We start from the raw sequence: 22,183 nt of genomic DNA, 5'->3' as shown, positions 1-22,183 counted from the left end.
CACACACACACACGTATAACCATAGGAAGTACGTGACCGCGTCACAGATAAAACGCGTCAAACGGCTTCTAGTCACCTGTTTCTAGACTATCATATTGTAAAGTTTGTGGTCTGATCTGTTGTGTTTTAGTTGAAAATTGTGTTTGAATGAGTTAGAGTTAAGAAAAACAAGTTAGGCTATAGGTTTGATGAGTAAGGCAAATTTGTTGCATCAGTTATGACATAAAGGTGTCATTGATAGGAAAAAACGTTTTCTAAGAGAGAAAAAAAGGTATTCCTAACATTAGTAAAAATATTAGAAACTCAAATTGTTTTGGGGAATATATAAATATTAATAATTTAAATAGCCTATTTATAGAGAGTCAGCAAGAAAAAACAAAAAGAAAAAAAACCGAAAGTTAAGATTAATTATTAAATATCAGTTATTATAAATGATATATTACAAGTAGCCTAAACTGAATAAAATATTTTCTCAAATAGGGACATACCTCGCCGGAGTAATATGACATCCATTGATCGCTTCTCTCCCGTTTCACTTCCTCAATCATGTCTTCTGTTACTCAACTAAATAATTATTTAGCTAATAATGCAAAATGACAGAGTGAATGAATTAGGTAAAACGCTATTTAAATATCAACGAGTATCACAGAGCATCCTAACACAGTGTGTAAGTCAGGACAGTTTGAAGTGTGCTCCTCACAGACTGAGTCCCATATATGAGCCAGAGCTGATCTCCCGCCCTCTGACCAGTGTCCTGCCCACCTCCTGCCCTCTGAACACTACTCCACTGCTGTGTTCACTTTACTGAGCGATTACACGCCTTCAATAAAAAGATCACCTCACATTTTATTCTCACAAAATGGGCAGTTACAGGCCTAGCCCAAACATCGTTCAACCTGTGTTCAAACGACTTTAAGTAAACAAGGTAACACTATAACACAACAATGGTCTCTTGATAATGTGAAATTACAATGTTTCTTTCTCGCATAAATCTTTCTTCATCATTGATACCTTGATAAAGACTAATATGTGGAATTATATGTGGAAACAGAATAATCAGCAGCAAAAAGTATAGGCCTAGATACACATATATTATCAAATGAATAAGACTTGTTTTTATGCTTAATACAAATACTCAAATACATCTATTAATGTGATAATGTGACAAAATGATCACACCTAATATGTTTCTACGATTAAAAAATAATTGTTAAGAGGTCAATAATGTTAAAATCTATTTCTGACACTGATACTACTATAAAGACCCTTAGAAATATATTCATGTGCATCTCTTTTTTCATTTTTTTTTTCAGTCTGTAAGGTTGGCATTGTGTCTCATTCAGTGGTCACAGCTCACCCCCCTCCCCTTCTCTCACTCCACATCTCGGTGCTCTCCATTGTGGGAGACAGCTGTTTGGCGGATTGGGGGTGTTGGGTGTCATCTTTATTGATGGAAAGCAAACATTTACTCTGTGTGCCATTTAAAAGCACCACCCTCATCTGCCTGCCAGTTGAGCTCAGCCAATCAGAGGCCTCAAGAAACACTCCTGCTCTAATAAAACAGACTTTGTGAGTTGTGTATTCATATTGACAAAGGAGAGACCAAAATATTCATACCATACTTAAAACTTCCACAAATGGAGCACAGTTTTGAAAAAACTAAAATAACAAACACTCTGGGATTCCTCACATTTCCAGCTGTGCCATCATCCCCATGTGGAGGAAATGTTTATCTAGTGCTAAGTGCCTCCTGCATTAGATGAAACGCCCTTAAAAACAAGGCAATTAATTACATCCTATTCAGACCTATACCCAAGGTGTGAGAAATGCCAGGAACTTACTGATTAAATCACCAGTTGGGCATTAACACGGTCATATCTTAAGACTCTTTCTTAAATAAAGCTTTCTTGAAGATGAAATGAAGTTTGAGGCTAATGCATCAAGTAAGCATTGCAATGTTCTCTACTTTGATATGTGTTGATGACAAAAATATCAAAGGAATAAAAAAACCCCCATGGTTATTTATTTAAAAGCAAACAATAAAGATGCTTGATTGTGATAATCTAGAGCTCAAATCTAGATTAAAATACTGGTGCAATTCAACGATTTATGTGAAATGCAAAATAATTGAAGTTAAATGCAAATAAATAAATTAAATAAGCCAGTTTTCGTTATATCTTTTTTATTTCATGGAAATACAACATCATTATAATTCCTGTTCAGAACCATTTGTTGTACATTGTACTATTTTCTCCTTTTTTGTATTTCAAAACATGATCACTTGTACAACAATATGAACAAAAATCTCATGTCACAAATAGATCCATGATGACAATAAATTACACCTGTCATGCTTTGAGTTTTTAAAACGGCACTTCCTTAAAGTCAAAACATTTTGTTCCATCATCGTTCACATATTAACCCTTCCGAGAGCAAGAAAAATCAACTTTTATGCATAAATAGATTACTGGAAAATACCCATTTAATTCAACAGTTATTTAAAAACAGATTTAAATCAATCTGAAAACTCCTGGAAAAGAGGGAAATAACAGAATACGATGAGCATTCATGTGGTTACATTTACAACAGCCACATAAATTACAAAACTGAACAGAACGCTTGCCAATCTGTCTAACACTGCTGAAGCAAAGGGCCTGTGAGGGTAAATACTGAAATATTTCTGGAAGTTTTAGTAACCTTGATATTGAACAGTGGATGTCCAATGTTCCCATTTTTGTCTGTTATTGGTCAAGGTAATGCAGTATTACTACTGCAGTCTGTAACAATAAGAGGTGATTAAAGAGATGTCATCACAGTACAAATCCAGTTATTAGTACTTCAGAACCGCTTCACTAGTTAACACATGGTTATCGTGTATAAAATAGCCCAAATTAACAGTCCAAAGACTGAGATTAAACTGACAGAAAAGATAAGTGAGGTTACTTTTCAATAGTTGAGGCAAATACTGATACCAGTTAAGTACCAATAAAATTAGAACAAGTACTACACGCAATTCTTGACAGCATCAAACCGCAGCATTCACAATGATGGATGTTACAAATGCAAATATTTGTAAACCAGTGCTGTAATACAATAAAGAGAACAGAATGCTGTAAACAATTCTGGCCACTAAAGAAAGGGGGGAAATTATTAGGGATATTTGTATCCATAGTTGTACTCTTGCTTCTTGGGTTTGTATATTACAGTACAAAACATATTAGGATTTATGGAATTTGTGAGGTACATGCAAATACTATTATAAATGAAATCTGTATGGGCATGATGTTAAAAAAGAAAAACAAAACAAAACTGACATTAATCATGTTTTCTCTTAATAGATATTTATAATCAAAAGTCTTTTATATTTACTTTTTTTTTTTACTAGAACTTAACATTTGTTAAAACTTCCTCTGGTGACTTGGAGATATTTTCGGCAGTCCTAAATCTCTCAAAGTGGTTCACTTCAAATCTCATTCAGAACGGATAGTGAGTGTTGATATTCATAAGGGTTAGATAACAGCTGGGGCAGACTGAGAAATCTATTGTGTTTTTTAACCATGTGGCGAGACTAGAGGTTCGTCTCTTGTTTAAATAAAGCCGAGGCAATCTTGAAAGCTCTAAGGCCCTATACACTACGTCTGAGACCAGTGTCACACCAGAGGAAGAATAGGATAGCTGGAAGTCAAATAAAGTTTGTTTAACATGTGGTGGCCAGAGACTGATGTATAGGAGGCTGGAAACAGCGAACATGCTCCACAGTAGAACTGTCTGTCTCCACAGCCTTCATGTACTTGTTGAGGATGGCGAAGATCTCGTTGTTGAGAATCTGATACTTTCTGATGCGGTCTGCCATCTTCTTTAGGGGCTGAAAGTTACACGACAAAACATTTAACACAGAAGCCCATATTTACAAGTTGGAACATTTACACTACCTTTCAAAAGTTTGGGGTCTGTGTGATTTTATGATTTTGAAAGATGTCTCTTATGCTCACCAAGGTTGCATTTATTTGATCACAATACAGTAAAAACCGTAATACTGTGAAATATTATTACAATTTAAAATAACAGTTTTATTATTTTAATATTTTTTAAAATGTTATTTATTCCTATGATGGCAAAGGTGAATTTTCAGCAGCCTTCAGTGTCACACGATCCTTCAGAAAACATTTTAATATGCTGATTTGCTGCTCAAGACATTTGTGCTGCTTAATAATTTTGTAAAAACCATGATTTTTTTCAGTACTGTTTGATGAATAAAAAGCAGAAACAGACATTTTGTAACATTAGAAATGCATTTACTGCCACTTTTGATCAGTTAAATGCATCTTTACTGAATAAAACTAATGAATTTCTAAATGAATGAACATTAGTGTATATTGCATTGCTGACTGCTAAGAGCTTCCTGCAATGATTTATGCAATTTTTTTAAGTTTAAGTCTATGAAATCATAAACGTACCACATTTTTAATGATCTCATCTTTGCCGTCCTGCCTCTGGACCTTCAGCAAATGGTAGCAGAAGTCGAAGAGGTCAAAACGACGCTGTTGTCCTAATAGCACAATAATGGCACATCCAGCCCAGTTCAGACCATCACCGAAGCACTGCCTAAACACAAAACCCCCCAAAACATTTCAGTTATATGATGCAAGCTCGCTTACTATTAAAAACAGCCATGCTGAATGCATATGCATACTCTGCAGTGAACTCGTGCGTGCCCACAGGGATGCAGTACACAAACTGCATGGCGCTCCAGAGGCGGTGGAACTCCATGCACTCATCCACATGCATGACACCATTGGTGGGGGGAGGGCCTCGCCACACACTGTCCTGCAGGAAGCTGCGAATGCGTGTCAGGATGACTTCAAACATGGACAGACCACAGCACAGACGCTCCTTCGTCAGCAGGTCTCCTTCTCGTGCTATTGCAATTTGCTAAAAAGATGATTAAAAAACAAAACATTTGGTTAAAAGGGAGACCAAATAGATGCATAAACTTATATTACCAATTCAAAAGTTTGGGGTCAGTAAGACTTTTTTTCTTTTTTTCTTATTCTATTCAGCAAAAAGGCATTTAACTGATCAAATGTGACAGTAAAGACATTTACAATGTTACAAAACATTTCTATTTAAAAAATGAATGCGCTAGTGTTAAATATGTTCTGCTACTGACAATTGAGAAGAGCAACTTGGTTCTGATCTTTGAGTGCCTCACCTGTGGGGTCCCAAGTCTCTCAATGAGGGGCACCAGGTGAAGAGGAGCGTACTTTGCCTCCAGCCTCTTCATCCTCACCTCAAGTCGCTCCCCCTCTGTAAAATTAATCATTAAAGGAAGATTTCAGCAGGTATAAAATTATATATATGTATGTATATATAAGATCTCTTAATCAGAAAGCACCGAAGAGGAACATGATCTTGTAGTTTCTGAATGTAATTTTTCACCTTTGATGTAGACCCTTGGGAGGATGTTCTGGAATGGTGCAGCATGAAGTAAGTCACAAACTTCTTCCTGTGACTGAGTTCAAACAAACACCACAAAAACATGATGAGGAATGAATGAAAAACACTTCATCATCACACTGTTAAATGAAATCTGAATCAAGCTTTACATAGCACAAACATCACACACATCAGTGTGAAAATGGGTTAGTCGTAATATGTATGAAAATGTAACATTTTGGTCCTAAATATGATGATACTTAAGTAGAATTGATGTTGACTGAGAAGCTCGGTCTGAATACCGGTAACTGATTATACAAAATATAGTACTGATAAAAGGATCTCATCCAATAATTTGATCATAAATAGCACTTCCAAACAGTTCAAAACAACCTGCAGTGAACAGCGTTCCTATTATCAGTCATAGTCTCATATTTATATTTATATTAAAAACATAAAATTTTCTATAAATAATTAATGGCATATTTATAAATATATACATATAATATGCATATTTCTGTGAGAACTTTGATAGTTTTTTGCAATAAAAGGTTTATATATATATATATGTGTGTGTGATAAAGATATGTTGGTTAAAGGGTGGCATATTTTTTATTTTATTAATTTAACACTATTTTTTGAAGTCGGCCTGTGCATGTATGCAGATTGTCCTTGGTTGTTGCGACATGCCCCATTTTTTCCGTCAGTATTTTATGCCTTGAGAAACATTTAAGATGTTAACTTAAAAAAAAAAAAAAAAAGTCTTGAGATTTGTGTGTTCTACGTTTCAGTCTGTTGTACTCCATCTAGATGTTTCTGAACACAAAAATAGGTCATGCGGATGCCCAATACACCAAATGTAGACAACAAAATGTAGTTTTGCACATCCCTAACTATTAATATGCATTTTATTAAATCTCTACATCAATATTTACTAATATAAACCCAGAAAGATAAAAAATATGTGATAAATAAATTATTATTGTGGCAGGTGGTGTAAACCCTAAATGCAATGTGAAAGTATAAAGGTCTTATGGCAATGACCTTCAAATCAATGAGCTACACAAATTTGAGCAAAAATCACTTCATTCACAATAATAAAACAAGCACCGAACAACACCCAAACAAGAAGAGAGAGACGACCAGAAGAGCATCCTGACAGAAACAATGTTAATGAGAGATCAGCGTGCAATGATCATCCGACACATTCACTATGCTTCAGAGAGAGAGACCCAAACAGAAACACAAGAGTTACAGTCAGAAGAAGAGAAATGTATGGAAGCAGATGTGGACCAGCACGGGACGTCACAGGCAGCCAGAGAGGAGTCGTGACTGCCATGAAAGCAAGGAAGACTTCCTTTGGAGGAAATGATCCTAAACAAGCCACTTAATATGAACCCAGTGGGAGTGTGCAGAGTCCAAACGTCATGACAGTGCCAGATGTTCACAGCTCCGTATTACATTTCGGGTTTTATTCTCTCATCTCGGTGACACTAGCGTCCTTGAATCCATGGCAGAACACGGCACAAAAGTGACTAAAGAAAAAGTATAAAAACCAGGAAGAGTGTGCGTTCAGTCAATTTGTGGTTCGGTTACATGAATGAGGCCTAATTCCTTACCACCTGTAGTTGTTGCCAGCGTGTAATGAGAAATAAAGTTGCTTTTTAGTGGCAGATGGCAGCAGTGTCCTCCACCCACACAATTGTTAACATACACACAGTAATTCATTAATATTCACATCCAGAAACGCACACACACTGGCATACACATCAGCGTACAACACACACTTTCTACAAATTCAAATCTGCCTCTTTATGCAGCTGATTAGTAAAGCCAGGCTGAGTCACGTCAAGGATTGGGCCTTGAATTTTGGTGCACCAATCGGATGCTTTCATTACAAAAAATATTTGCATAAAGCAAATCATAAATATTCGGAAGAAAACAAGGCATTTTATGAAAGATCAGACCTGCCAACCTTGGCAAAGTATTTTGAAAACCACAATAGTGCAAAGCTTACTTCATATTCTTTCACACCCTTTTGGCACTTATTTCCCCATATACACCACCATATCATGAAGAAAACAATCCAATAATATATAGTTGAGAGAGGGATAACCCCTTGAGAAAGCAATATTTTTGAATACCAGCCTTAAAATATGGATTTACAGTCAATTTTAGCATAAGGCTATAACGAAAAAAAAAAAAAAGTCTCTCTACTTTAGTTGCCTCATTGAACACAAAGGCGGCATTCGATTTTTCAGTAGTTTGGAGTCGCAAATCTTATAATTGTACTTCGAGGTCAAAATGCACAAAATGTGTACAGGTTGGCAGGTCTGAAAGACTAAATCTAAAATAGAAATCAGCTTTGAAATGACGTTTTAGACCAACTAATTAGGAGTAAAGTGATAAACGATCAACTGTGCAATTACACTACTTCATGCAAAAAGGACGAGTAAGCCAGAGAGGGTCTCACCAGAGCTTGCTCGATGAGCAGACAGAAGAGAATGGCGTTGCCCACCTCCCTCAGACTCTGAAACACATCTGTCTTGAGCTCAGCGTACTCAATTATGTCCTTCAGCTGATGGTGGAAGAACTCCAGGATGCCTGACAAAAGTTCCACATTACATAACAACAAAAACACTCCAGGCTAGGATCTGACATTCATATGCTACAGTTACGGTCTTCTTAACATTAACAAGCTATAAAATATGTTTTACAAATTAATTTGTTGTACTAAATTAACAGCTCTAATATAATTACATTTACATTCAAGCATTTAGCAGACACTTTTATCAAAAGAGGCTTACAGTGCACAATTTTATATTGTTATTTTAAAATCTTTTGTTTTTATCCTATTCTTTGTATTTATTCTATTTACACTCTGATGGAAGCATTTAAGATATGCTGCTGCATGAATGGGCATACATAAATTAGGGGTGTCGAAATTAAGCGTTTCTACGATGCATCGCGATGCAGACGAGGGCGATTCGGTATCGGTTCAGTAATAGACCATAACCGATTATAACGTCATTTGTCACGGTAGCATACATTAGGCGCGTTCGGCTTGAAGCGCCGCTGCGCAGAATGATCAGTGTATGACATCAAGTAGAATTTTAATTACTCGCACTAGCGTCTCGCCTCCCTTCGATTTGAAGCGGCGCTGCGCAGGATGAGTGCATGACATCAACCGCGAGAGCGATTTGAAAGCATAAGTATCCGTCTGGTCTCTCGCTCTCACGGTTGATGTCATACACACTCATCCTGCGCAGTGCCGCTTCAAATCGAACGCGCCTATTGGCGAAGGGAGGCGAGACGCGAGTAATTAAAAATGCTTCAACTACTTTAAAAGCCGACATCTGGGCACATTTCTGCTTTTATGAACAACCTGGTAAGCACGACCTGGAGAAGGTCACGCACAATAAAATATGCAGGGGGTAATACCACTAACTTGAGAAACCACGTCAGGTAGGCTACAGTTCATATATCTGACTGCTTGTATTTATTGACAAAATTGTATACATGTGAAATAAAATTGAGGATATTTGCATCATGATTTCGAATTGAACCGAATCGATGACACGATAATCGTAATCGAACCGAACCGTGAGAACAGTGTAGGTTCACACCCCTAACATAAACACATAAATCCCGTAGTAGATCTAGACAGGTGGAGTTAGGGGAGGTAGAGGGACTGATGGTACAATACTGCACCAGAATATAGTATAACATAATAGCTTATACATTTGGTCTCTGTACTCATTATTAGACTATGACACAACTGGAGTGTTATTAGTTCTGCTCTCACCTGGTGATCCGTACTCATGACGAGGGAGACGGCAGATCTTAGGCATCACCTCTATGAGGGTCTTCACATACTGCAGGATGGTGCCTTGCAACTGGAAAACACAGGACAAATTAAAAAAGGAAATGTTCAAAAAAATAATGAGGAGTGCATGAAAGAGAAACTACATGTACACTAAACGGAGAGAGAAAATACCAAGCTCTTGACAATCTTGAGCAGCTCCTCCATCACCACAGCGATGCCCTGGTAACCAAGAAGACGGCAGATTGTTTTGAAGTGCGGAGGACCCACAAAGTTCCTGTAGGAACTGTAGATGTGGGAGTAGGCGATGTTCAGAGGCTGAAAAACAGAGCGAGATGTTTAAAAATAGACATCGATGTTCCCTAGTACACTTGTGTGTATGTAACACATTTAAGTCTTTGGTTCAGTATCACAAGCTAATCATGCTGCTTACAGACCTTGGAGCCATACAAGTAGTAAGGCTGGACATTGGCAGGTTTGTCCCTCTGAGGCTCCTGGGTAAAGGGAATGGCTGTCCGCACAAACCTGTTCCGTGAGATTGAACACTTTTGTCAACATTGTCATCTACAGTATATTGAACCACATTAGTACGGATTTGTATCTACAACTTATATTCACCAACCTGTTGGTGGAGCCATTGTAACAGTAGTTTGGTAAGAAGTCAAAGTTGAGTTCCCAGAAGACATGCAGCGTGATGCGGCCGTATGGAGCAGACACGTTGTGGTTGGCCTCACGGAACATGGCGTCAAAACTGTCCAGGGTCATGTGCTTAGAGAGCAGGCGATGAGTCAACCTGTTGATTTCCATCAGCCATTCAAGCTCCTGAAATTCACGAAATTTCAGTTTGGTGAATATTCCAAAGTTCTTAGTCAGAGCCTTTGATTTCCTAAATCAAGACGCCAGATGTCCAAATGGGAAAGAAAATTGTCCACATTTGTAATACCAAAGAATACTGATTGTGATGAAAACAAATACCAAAACAGTCTAAAAGCATGAGTTTCTCACCACTATGGAGGTGAGGTCCTCGCTCTCAAAGCGGCTGATGGCCTGATCCAGAGATTTGTACATGGCTGCTGAGATCCTCTGGGTTATCAATCTGTTCAGGTCAATGGAGCGACCCAGCAGCTAAAAAATAAAGCACAAATATGTTGTTATATTTATCCTTTACAGAGTATCCTGAATGATAGTACGTTTGCTCATCATTAAAACAGAGTTGCCCATTCTTATTGGTAATCGGTATAATGTCACACCTGCACATGTCTCTGTTTGAGCAGTGTTTCGTAGCGGTTTGAAGGCGGGTATGGAATGATCACACCGTAGTTCTTACACTCCGCACGGAAGCGTTTGTCTAGGAGGACACTGTGAAGAAGAGAAAGAAACATGATCTATAGCAGTATAATTTATTTGATTTGACCTCTGAAATTGAACTTGAGAAACATTCAAGATGAGACAGGGATATTGTTACCTTCCAGCCATTGCTTTGTAGTAGGCAAATATCTGGTCAGCTAATTTGTACACAAATTGATCGAAACACAGGTTGACCTATAATGAAAAAGAGATTGCTTCAGTTTTTATTAAAACATTTTTGAATGGAAGACAATAATAAACAAGTCTGTGACACTCTACCTCGGCCTCTATCTCATCATAGAGGAATTGCTTCTTGAATTTGGTGAGGGCATAATAACCACTATCATTATAAAGGTCCAACGGATACAACACATATCTGAGGGAAAAAAAAGATTATTCTCAAAAATGCTATGATCTGACATGCTAGTGTTCATATACACTACCGCTAGAGTTGGTAAATTTTTTCTCTGTTTTTGAATGAGTCTCTTATGCCCATTAAGGTTGCAATGATTTGATAAAAAATACAGTAAAAACAGCAATTTTGTGTAACATTTATTACAATTTAAAATAACTGTTTTACATTTGAATATATTTTAAAATGTAATTTATTCCTGTGATGGCAAAGCTGCCACCAGTGTTGGGCAAGTTACTCTGAAAATGTAACCAAATTACTGATTATTGATTACTACTTTTAAAAGTAATCACGTTACTGTTCTGATTAGGGCTGTCAATTTTTTCGAATATTCATCGAATTTAAAATAAAAATCCACGTTTTTGCATTAAAATTTTAGGTGTGCGTTAAGGAGGCAGCCTTATCAGCGGCGCACGAGATGCGATGACGATGTAAGTGTCGTTGCATTATAATACTTTTGTTAGTCTATCCATTTGAAGCCACTAGATGCGGCGCTGCAGGGTTGTTCATTAAAAATATAGCGGAAAAAGAAAACATCAGGAGAAGATCTTGTTTACATCAAAACCAAAACCAAGCCGTTCACACAGAATGCATATTTCATGCATTTTCTAGAGGGACATCTATTACTGTTGCACTCGCGTCTCGCACAAAAGAGCCACATGTTTAGAAAGCCATGTAAAATTAATGCAAGTTTAACTTTGAAAAAAAACATATATCCAGACTTTATGGCAGGTTTTTCCCCATCCCACTGCATCTCATGTTTTTAAATGAAAAATGTACTGTGTGATTGGCTTTCTGCCCTTTGTTTTAAACTATGCATACATACATACATGATTCTGTTTTGTTTATAGTTGTTTAAGCAACTTAATTATTATTGGTTTATAAACATGATTTTAAACATTATGCACTTTTTTTTACCGCAGATAGTCATGTTATCTTATGCTTTGAATGATGCGCCCCCTTGTGGCCTCAGGAGAGAAGCCAAAAGCTTTTCTTCACCCTAACTGAAATTATGCATTTTAAATTAAAATGTAATTCGAATTTTGATCATATTTGTCTCTTCCTTATAAGCGCCCTGTGTTTTCTGTTCTGGGCTCGTTCTGCTCTGCACTTGAGTCCAGAACAGAAAACACAGGGAGCTTATAAGGAAGAGGCAATCAGGTAAACAGCTGGGACAAATTAATCAATGAATAAGGTAATGAGAGAACAGGTGAGTGGAGTGAAGGTAAAGGAGTCCGGGAGGATGGGAAATGGCGACCTCTGGTGGTGAGAGGGAGAAACACCAGACCCAGACCCCTGACAATATTTAAGTACAAAATTCGATTTGAGTTTTTCAGCCATTTTGACAGCCCTAGTTCTGATTACTTTATTTCAAAAGTAATTAGTTGCATTAATAGTTACGTTACTTTTTTCTCCATGAAATTGATGAAATTCCAGCATACACACTCCCAATAAATATTTGTTACTAAAGCATCAACATTCACAGAACACTGTTATTTTTAACTAAAGCAAGCGGCTGCTGCGTGCATGGTTTGGTATTGCAGAATGCCAGCAAAGAGCGCTGCATTTATAATCTCTAAAAGACATCAGTTCATTGCAATCTCACAAATCTCTGTTATAACACAATAACTATATGCATAATGAATCTTTCATAAGGTCTACAATTTGTGTGTTATAATGAGAGGATTCATGAGCACGCAAATTTCAGCACTGCATTGCTCAACGCTGCAAACACGTGTTATAGCCTAAATAGAAAGTCTGTATACGCTTGCACCTGTTAATCGTTTATATTTATATTAGTTCATGTTGCTTTTGTGCAATAGATGAATAACAATTTATTTGTTTCAGATATTTTATGTTTAGATATTTCTATTTTGTGGGAGTCCCGTGAATCATTTTATTCCCCTGTATCCCACGCACACACACGAGTGTCTACCCGCCCGCACCAGCACTCACCCATCTTGTCCCGTGCTGCACTCTGTTGCGTCGGGTCTCGCGGGAGCAGGTCTCTAATCCACTGGCACTTGACTCAACAGTGCGTGTGCTACAATCTTTTTACAATCTCTAGATTATAAATCACTGCATTCTGTCAGCAATGTAACGCGGCAGTAACGTATAGAGACCTCGGCTTGTAACTATACTCTAATTACTATTTTGAAAATTATAACGCGTTAAATTACTCCGTTACTAAAAAAGTAATTAAATTACAGTAACGCGTTACTAAGTAATATATTACTGCCCAACACTGGCTGCCACATGATCCTTCAGAAATCATTCTAATGCTGATTTGGTGCTCAAGAAACATTTCTTGTTATTATCAATGTTGCAATCGGTTGTGCCGCGTAATATTTTTACGGAGACTGATGCATTTTTTTTCTTTGATAAATAGAAAGTTCAAAGGGAACAGCATTTATTTGAAATGGAAATCTTTTGTAACAGAAATTAAACGTCTTCACTGTTACCTTTGATCATTTTAACACATCCCTAACACAGAATAAATATAAGACTGACTCCAAACTTCTGAATGCTAGTGTAGCTTAATAACCAGTATAAACTGTGTGTATGTGACACATACTCCATCATGGAGGGCTCTTTGGTCTCCAGAATGTGGTCGGTGAGGATCCAGGGCATGGACATCTCAATGGGGAACTGGATGCGACGGCCCATGGTGAGCTCCAGAAAGAACTCTCGGAACCACAGTTGGGACAGATCACAACACTGCTGCAGGGCCTCTAACAGCCAGTCATGAGAGAATGAGAACATCATGAAAGGAATGCAACATTTCTCAGTCTATATTGACACATAAAGATGATACGGTTGCAATATAGAAAACTGTTGCTGTTGTCTCACCACTAAAGTTCAGGAGATGGGTGAAGAAGAAAGACTGCTTGTGGAAGTCCTCTATGGCCTGAACGATGGGGCCATCCAGACTGCTGCGAAGAGTCTTTTTAGAGCCACTTTTATCAGCGATGAGAGACTCCAGCATGGTGCGCACCATGTAGAGCTACAGGACAGGGAGGAACACATATTACTCAGAAACAATCTTTATAAACAGCACTAAATATCATCTATGTTGCAAACCCAATTTAACTGACCTGTGTGCTCGAGGGGCCAACAGCGCGACGAGGAACTTTGATGTCAAATCCTCCTTTGGGGTCCTTCTCTCCCCTCAGACAGGGGTCATTAGGAGGTTCTCTTCCTGCTTCCCAATCACAGATGGTTTTACGAATTGCCTGAAGTACACTATATGGAAGCAAGGAGATAAGTAATGCCCAAAAAAGTATGTATTTTTTATGTGGTGTACATCTTACCTGATGAGGACGTTCTTCTTCTTGCGCACAGCCTGTCTGAGTGGCTCTCTCAGGGTCACTTGTGCAAAGTCCTGCAGGGCGGAGTAGATTGTGTTCCTGATGGCCTGGTTGAACACGCTCTCCATCCGGCCCATCAGAACCTGAAGACCCTTGATCATAGCAATGACCTCCACCAAAGCAAACTTCTCCTCGCTGGTATAGTTGTAGCGTGTGGCGCGTTCATACTCCTCAGCTGTGCCCGGACAGTCCTTGTTGCAGAACTTATCAGTCGGGTGGACTAGTTTCCAAGAGTACTAGAGGAACAGAAGACAAATGTGAGATAGATGGAGAACTGGAATGCTTAAAACTGCTTAAATGATCCCAAACGTACCACTTCCATGACATGAGTGCTCCACTTGGACAGAAGCTGCAGTCCTCTGAGCGCCAGGTCAAAAAGCTCCTTGTATTCCTCATCAGACTTCTGACTGTCCAGCCCTGATCCAGTCACCACCTCACTGTTACTGTAGCGCGCCAGCTCAGAGATGAAGCGGATGTGGTCGTCTCTGATCTGCACCATCTGCTCGCACAAGTTATACTGCGGACTGATGCTGCTCTGAGTGCAGGTCCACCTGAGAGAGAGAGAGGGAGGAAAAAAGACACTACTAAAAAGATGTACACTTTTAGAAAGAAGTCACTAATGATTAAAAATACAGTAAAAACAGTAACATTGTGGAATATTATTACAATGTAAAACAACCGTTTTCTATATTTTAAAATGTAATTATTCCTATAAAGTAGAAACTGAATTTTCAGCAGCATTACTCCAGTCTTCAGTGTGAGATGATCCTTCAGAAATCATTCTAAAATGCTGATTTGCTGCCCAAGAAACACTTCTATTATTTCAACATTTATTATCAATGTTCAAAACAGCTGTGCTGCCTAATTTTCTTGTGGAAACTGTGACAATTTTTTAGGATTCTTTGATGAATAGAAAGTTCAAAAGAACAGCATTTATTTGAAACCAAAATCTTTTTATGAAAACATTATAAATGTCTTTACTGTCACTCTTGATACTGAATAAAAGTATCAATATATATATAAAAAAAATTTAAATTTTTAAAAATTAAAAAAATTTAAACTGAGCCAAAACTTCTGAATATTTCATTAACCAGTCAGGTAATGCTAACAAGAGAACTAGTATCAGATGAAAAACAATGCACTTGTGGTTACAAGATCATGTCATTCATTATGTGCTTTTTATCTTAAGTAGTCAATCACTCACTTGGACTTGTTCTCTTCATAGTGAGCACTTGTTTCTATGTATCGTGACAGCTCGATCTGCATGTCTCCAAACAGGGGCACAACCTGAAGCTGTGACGGCAACCAAAACAAATGTTACACTCAGAGGATTTTGACAAACAACAGTCAATTTTCAAGAGAACCAGAACGTTTGCCTTCACCTTAAAGAACTTATCGATTTTGCTAAGGTTTATCCTTTTCTTTGCATCCAGCTTGTAGATGTTGCTGACATTTCCATCCATCAAATATAGGCCAAAACCCATGACCTGAAACACAGAGCCATGCCTTCATTTGTAAAGAACTTTAAGCCAAGTCTAAAAAGCTTCAGCAGGAATGGATGCGCTCACCTTTAGCAGCATGTGTTTCTCACTGGGGGTCAGGTACATCTTGTTCTCGTAGTAATCCACACAGATGTTGACAATATCAGCCAGCAGCTCCTCATAACCTGGGATCACCTCCAGCTGCTGGTGCAGACACTGGACAAACATCACATAAAACATGACACACTGCACGCAAATGTCCAAATGAATAGTGAACAGAGAAGCTTTGGGGGAAGACAAGACCATTCATGAAAAATCACTTGTTCCTCACACGAGCCTAACATATAGTTACAGAATCTGTATGGACCACTTTTATGGTTCCTTTTTGGTGTTTTTAGTTCTTATTGCTTATTCATTTAACATAAATATGACCATATTTGAAGTTAAACGTACCTGTGTAATTCTGTTGTGATTAGCTAAAAACATAGAGAGGTTTTGGGACTCCTGGATGGACTGTGGGTCAGCCATCTTTCTCAGGAATTGAGCTGCTCTGTAAAGAAGAAACAGAAGAAATATGGAACCTTTTTAAATATTGCACATGTGTGTGTATGTATGTCACAGTGTTTTAATTACTTTTTCTTTTACATTTAAGCATGACCATTATACCTCTTGTAAGCAGAGTGGTCATTTTTAACACTGCACTTCATGTTCTTCAGTTCGTCCAGCACGGCAAACATGTTAATGAACTTTCCTAAAGTGAGGAGGTAGGCCTCGGACACAAAGTCCTTCCTGCGCTCAGCATGACATAGTCGCTTTACCTCGCTGCAGAAACGTTCAATGGCCTTTCGCTAGAAGGAGGGATATCAATGTTAAAGCCGAAAGCACAGCAAAAACTATGCTATACTACTTATTTAATAATACACTCCTTTATTTGAGAAGTTAATTATGTATATAAATATTAAGAAATTAAATGGAATACTGCCTTCAAGCATTTGTTATTTTTTTGTAAGTAAATAAAAATAAAGAGACAAGAAATAAATAACGAGCAATAAGTGTTGATGAATAATCATGCCATTTGAGGATTAATAAGTAATGAATAGGGGTCAAAGAGTTTTATTACTCTCTCACCTGGAAGTACATGAATTTCATGAGCTTGGTGACCTCAGGTTCCAGCACCTCCACAGTCTTCTCATAGATCTCCACTCGGTTTGGCTGCTCGTTGCACTTCACCTGATATGCACAAGAGGGCGTCATTAAACCAGCAGGATTATGAATAATAAGCCTTTTCTCTGCAGTGAGTGCAGGGCAATCATGTTGTTGAACTGGGTCCTTTCAATCATATCTTTTAGATAAGCAATCGAAAAAGGGTTCAGATTCTCTTCGGACAGACAGCATATCTTAAAAAACAAGACTTAGCACATAAGTCTTTTGAATGTTGGCAAAAAATTCAATAAATCTATGCATATGTTAATAGATGATACTCTAGCCCATTCTTATCGAGTTCCTCTTCTGCACCATGACACACCTGATAGTAAAATTGTATGTGGGCCAGTAGGCCAAATTGTGCATGCATTTGAGAATACACCTCACATCGGAGCACTGTTACTGCATTGGATGTCACGTGTGTGTCTGTGTGTGTACCTGAGGAATGGCTCTGGAGCAGCTCCTCCAGGTGTATAGCATGACGGCATACTCGTGCCCCTCCTCCAGCATTTCATTCTGAGAAGAAAAAACAGTTTGAAAAAGAGGAAAATGAACAACAACTTTACAGGAACCAGCCATATAACCTCCTACGAATTCTGTGTAAATGTGCGCTAAATAATTTTTCTGACCTCATGCTTAGAAACAACAATCCATCAGACACTTTTTTGCTGGAAGTGACCATTATTGCTACATAGTATAACTAGATCTGGGTTTCTTACAGGAATTATCAGCACTTGCAAGGCAGTTTATAGACAGAGGGAGAGACGCCAAATCTAGAATCACCAGGGGTCTCATTTATAAAATTCTCCATAGATTTCATCCTAAAAGTGTACGTAGGCACAAAAGCTAGATTTTGCGTACGCTCAAAAGTTTTCAGATTTATAAAACCATGCTTGTTATGTTTTAGAATAAATATATCAAAATATCCATAAAAAACTGTTTAAAATAGTTCTCAGAAAAATAATTTTGAATTGAGTTCTCTTTCATTTCCACTGGCCCAATATTTCAATTGTTTAAAAAAATCGAATTAAATTAAATTAATGCAGTTTTGCTGATAAGGTGAACATCTTTTATCTATTTTTAGTGGAAAAATATAGGCCTATATTTATTGCAGTGTACATACAATTATCTGACTCTGCGCGTCATTAACAAATTATTTTAAAAAGGAAACATGCAAATCTTACCATATTCTTCAAGTTGTATCCTTCAAATACAGTGGTATTTTTCATAATGTTGTGGAGATGCCTTCACACGACATCAACACCTCCGTGCAGCTGTGGTTGTACAGTAAGCTATTATCATTGGTCCTATTCAAACCGGACAATAGACCGTTCCACCGAATCCAGCAGTGTCCGCCACAATATCGAAGTAAGTGCGCATCATTGATCATTGTTCTCGCTAAAAATATTTTCTCATAACATGAGATGTGCACTTTATTTTAAAGATAAATTATTGTGCACCTATAGCACTCCTCGCTGTCATTAAAACATAAAATGCCACAGGAAAAGTAATCAAGTAATTATCTCCATTAATGCGAGTGGAATATTTAATGTAAATGCATATGATGAAATGAAAACAGTTTAAAATCATTGTTTACTTCATTACTTTTCTTTCTCCAGGAAAAAAAGTCTGTACGCATGGGTCAGAGTTTGCATGCAGGTGCGCAAATTTTCCCATCAAGTTTGTCTTTTATAAATCCCACCTTTTGCGTAGGAAGTGGCGTACGCCTATTTCAGGGCAGGTTTTGTGCGTACGCAGCGGTTATAAATGAGGCCCCAGAGCCCTTGCAGTCTAGACAGTTCCACTGATTAGAGTGGCAGCAATTCAGTTTTGTCATGTCGTGCTGCAAACATTTGATTGTAGACTGGGTATAAGAGTCCCTAATTATGCTCTACTTTCCATGAATAAAACATGTAACCTGGATTTCTGCCAATCACAATTCAGTAGCATTCAGCAAGCATTACAACGAAGGCTTTGCAAACTAAATATTTGCAAAACTAGTCAGTAGTTTGCCTAAACAACTAGTCAACAACAGTCTTGAGGAAGCTCTGAATGGTTATGCTTGTTAGAGCTTTACCTGATCATACAAGTTTGCATTTTTCAGAAACAGCTGGATTACATAAAAGAAAAACAGCTACAAAATATATTATAAATATTCTAGGTAATATTTAATACAATGTTTATAATTTAAATTATATACATATATTTATGTATAATAGGATTATTAATTAATTTGTCAAATTTAGCATATAGAAAGAAGCATGGAATTGTAATATGGTAATAAGTAATAAAAACGTGAAATAAAAATGCACACTTGGTAATTTAACTTATTTAAATAGTTTATTTTTATAATTCTTTTCTCAGACTTTTCCCCCAGACCCCCTTGTGGTCTTTGGTCGTCACTGAAAGCACTGGACTTGTCAACCTTACTAATTAATCATTTACAGAACATCTGAATAGAGTCTGTATGTTAAGTTGATTTAAATGTATAACTGTGAGACGAGACAAAGAACATAAATTATGAGGGTTTGATTTCAATAGGCCTACAATGTTCACCTTGCAAACACTGCATTTACTCCTAAATCCAAGTTTAGTGAGACCACATCATTCATCCAGCCACTTACGTATAGCATACAAAGTCCACATCTATGCTCTCATTAGAGATTTAGCAGAAGGTAGCTGAAGCAAACAGGACCTCCAGTCCTTGAGGACTTCTCTATTTCACTGAGTAATGTGCACTCCTGTTTGACAGTCCACGCACATCCACGAGCCACTGAGCTGTGAGAGGAAGAGGTGGAGTAGCTCCTTCAATACCATTTCTATCCAGCACAAACCCCCACAGAAACAAAACTGTACAAAACAAGCATAAACAAGGGTGTCTTTGTGAAAAGGTGTTTGTCCTGAGCTTTCTGCCTCACGCCTCTGCTAAAACAGAATTGAAACTGATGGGGTTTTGATATGGCACAAAATATCTTGCCCAGCATTCACATGCCTGGCCCTTAAATAGTCATTTACTGTTGCAAATCTGTTGATATGGTTTGAGATGTTCATTTCAGAAATGCACACATAGCAATCCATGTTTGGCATAATGAAAGCCAAGTTCAAATTTAGACTGACTTGACATACAATTTTACGTGCTCATGTGTCATAGTCAAAAATGATCTGGAATAGGAAAGTTTTTTGTAGTAAACTGTTTAATAGTTGATAAGTTGATTAATTAAATCCATAACTATTCCCCCATTCTTCCCAATTTCCCAGTCAAATACAAGTCTAAAAGTCACAAAACCTTAAAAAAAAAGTACTGTTGCAATACCATGACAGAACCAGAAAATAACTACTGGTACTGATTCTTTGTGATCTGTATCATTTATATACCATGGTATTTATTTGTTTTTTGCTTATCAAGGCTGCATTTATTTGATTAAAAATACAGTAAAAACAGTAATAATGTGAAATATTCTTATAATTTAAAAGAACTGTTTTTTATTTGAATGTATTTTAAAGTCTTCATTGTCACATGATCCTTCAGAATTCATTCTAATATGCTGATTTGGTGCTCAAAAAACATTTCTTATTATTACCGATGTTCACGACAGTTGTGCTGCATAATATTTTTGTGGATTCCTTTTTCAGGATTCTATAATTAATGGAATGTTCAGATAAACAGCGTTCATTTGAAATAGCAATAATTTGTAATATTATAAAATGTCACTTTTGATCAATTTATGCATTCTCACTGGATAAATGTATTCATTTATTCACAAAGACAAAAAAAATCTTATTAACCACAAACTGTTACTTCAAGGTGCTTCACAGAACACCATGACATTGCCAGTTTGCATGTTGGAAAAACATGGTTTTATTACAGTACCTAAAATATGGTAATGTTTTTTGTGTAAGTAAAAGCTTTGGGAAGGGAACTGCACTGCTCTGGGCTGATTTAAATTTTGTTGTAACAAAGAAAAGCCTACATCAGATAAACTGAATGACTGTTTCTGCTTCTCAGTGCCCTTCTGATAAAGATTTCAGAAAGAACCATAAAGAGCAGCTTTGTTATAATGCAACATCCTTTCGTTATTGCTGCTCTGGTCACATGACCAGCAATTCTAATGTGCTGTTTCACAAAGTCCTCCTTCTACTCACCATGCTGGAGTGCACAGTGGCCTGTTCAATGTAGCGGGCAATACCAGTGACAAACGCATTTCTGTCCTCGAAGTTGGTGTCAAAGTTTGCCTAGTAACAGACAGAAGGTCAGTCCAGTTATGTCCAAATTTACTGTGAACTCTACATCCAACAACAAATATATAAAAAAATGCATTTGTGTAAATGTACCTGGTACATGATGGATGACGGTGGGGGTTCGATGCATGGCTGCTGGTCTGGGAGGGGAAGCTCCTCCAGCAGGTCCACATTGGACAGCGCATCCTCCAGGGTCACGTGGGTTGTCATGGCGACACAGGTTCACTCACAAAACAGCCCAATCTGAAACAAACATAAGACAATGAGCTTCAACACCACCAGACAAGGATGCTGGACAAGGATACCACGTTTAAGTGAAACACAGTCTATGAAACACTGGCATTTGAAAAGAAAAAAAGTCATGACCTTGAAGAAATCTCTCTAGTTAAAGTCTTTCACTCGGTTTCACTGGAGGAATTCAATTAGTCTCCAAACACAAGCACTGATGTGGCTGCCAGCAAATTCCAAGAAAAAGAATAAATGAAACTTTGACATGTTATGCATGTTGTGCTAATTTTATTTCTTAAGAAACATGGATTTATTTAAAAGGTGATTATTAATTAGGGTTACAGATTCTGTCAATAAATTTAATTAATAGTTAAAATAATATAAAGCAGGGTGATATGAACCAAATCCTGATATGAGTTATTTTATTTCACAATAACGATATACTGTATAATCACCATATTTAAGGTTTAAAATTATAGATACCACTAAAATTTCATAATTCTCTACTGCAATTTAAACATCAGGTGTCTTAAAGGAGACCTATTATTCCCCCATTTACAATATGTAATATAAGTCTCAGGTGTCCCCAGAATGTGTCCGTTAAGTTTCAGCTCAAAATACCCCACAGATCATTTATTATATCATT

At 37.4% G+C, this 22,183-nt stretch overlaps 2 protein-coding genes across 4 annotated transcripts in view; both read right to left on the bottom strand.

Annotated features, from left to right (window-relative positions):
- Positions 1–601, bottom strand: part of LOC107550737 (hepatocyte nuclear factor 3-gamma-like) — a 3,717-nt gene extending 3,116 nt beyond the window's left edge. The window contains exon 1 of the mRNA XM_016232101.1: positions 489–601. Coding sequence (XP_016087587.1) covers positions 489–548 — 60 coding nt within the window. The 5' untranslated portion in view covers positions 549–601. The remainder of the gene's footprint in view (positions 1–488) is intronic.
- Positions 602–3,369: 2,768 nt separating this feature from the next.
- LOC107550751 (cytoplasmic FMR1-interacting protein 2) lies at positions 3,370–21,550 on the bottom strand. 3 transcript variants are annotated; one of them, XM_016232117.1, is made up of 28 exons: positions 21,403–21,550; positions 21,214–21,303; positions 17,509–17,586; positions 16,996–17,097; positions 16,534–16,715; positions 16,321–16,417; positions 15,955–16,083; positions 15,769–15,873; positions 15,591–15,679; positions 14,700–14,937; positions 14,330–14,622; positions 14,114–14,261; positions 13,869–14,022; positions 13,594–13,750; positions 10,886–10,982; positions 10,725–10,801; positions 10,510–10,618; positions 10,265–10,384; positions 9,882–10,081; positions 9,697–9,784; positions 9,434–9,577; positions 9,242–9,332; positions 7,907–8,040; positions 5,440–5,512; positions 5,213–5,307; positions 4,694–4,932; positions 4,458–4,605; positions 3,370–3,865 (listed from the first exon to the last, which is right to left on the bottom strand). In XM_016232117.1, the coding sequence occupies exons 1-28, from the start codon at positions 21,517–21,519 to the stop codon at positions 3,698–3,700; spliced, it is 3,762 nt and encodes a 1,253-aa protein (XP_016087603.1). In that variant the 5' UTR covers positions 21,520–21,550; the 3' UTR covers positions 3,370–3,697. The 3 variants fall into 3 exon arrangements, with proteins under 3 accessions (XP_016087603.1, XP_016087604.1, XP_016087605.1); XM_016232118.1 differs by having other exon boundaries at positions 7,910–8,040; XM_016232119.1 differs by lacking the exons at positions 3,370–3,865; positions 4,458–4,605; positions 4,694–4,932; positions 5,213–5,307; positions 5,440–5,512 and adding an exon at positions 6,427–7,058 and having other exon boundaries at positions 7,910–8,040.
- Between the last annotated feature and the right edge of the window lie 633 nt (positions 21,551–22,183).

This window comes from Sinocyclocheilus grahami, unplaced genomic scaffold, assembly GCF_001515645.1.
Source record: "Sinocyclocheilus grahami isolate Dianchi unplaced genomic scaffold, SAMN03320097.WGS_v1.1 scaffold407.1, whole genome shotgun sequence".
Lineage (NCBI taxonomy): Eukaryota > Metazoa > Chordata > Actinopteri > Cypriniformes > Cyprinidae > Sinocyclocheilus > Sinocyclocheilus grahami.
The sequence above is the reverse complement of the archived record's forward strand: the minus strand, read 5'-3'. Positions and strand labels throughout refer to the sequence as shown.

Coding starts and splice junctions, on each gene's coding strand:
- LOC107550751 (XM_016232117.1), bottom strand. CDS start 21,519: ATGACAACCCACGTGACCCTGGAGGATGCGCTGTCCAATGTGGACCTG. Junction 16,418..16,533: donor GACCACTCTGCTTACAAGAG/GTATAATGGTCA, acceptor TCTTCTTTACAG/AGCAGCTCAATTCCTGAGAA. Junction 15,680..15,768: donor AAATCGATAAGTTCTTTAAG/GTGAAGGCAAAC, acceptor TTGCCGTCACAG/CTTCAGGTTGTGCCCCTGTT.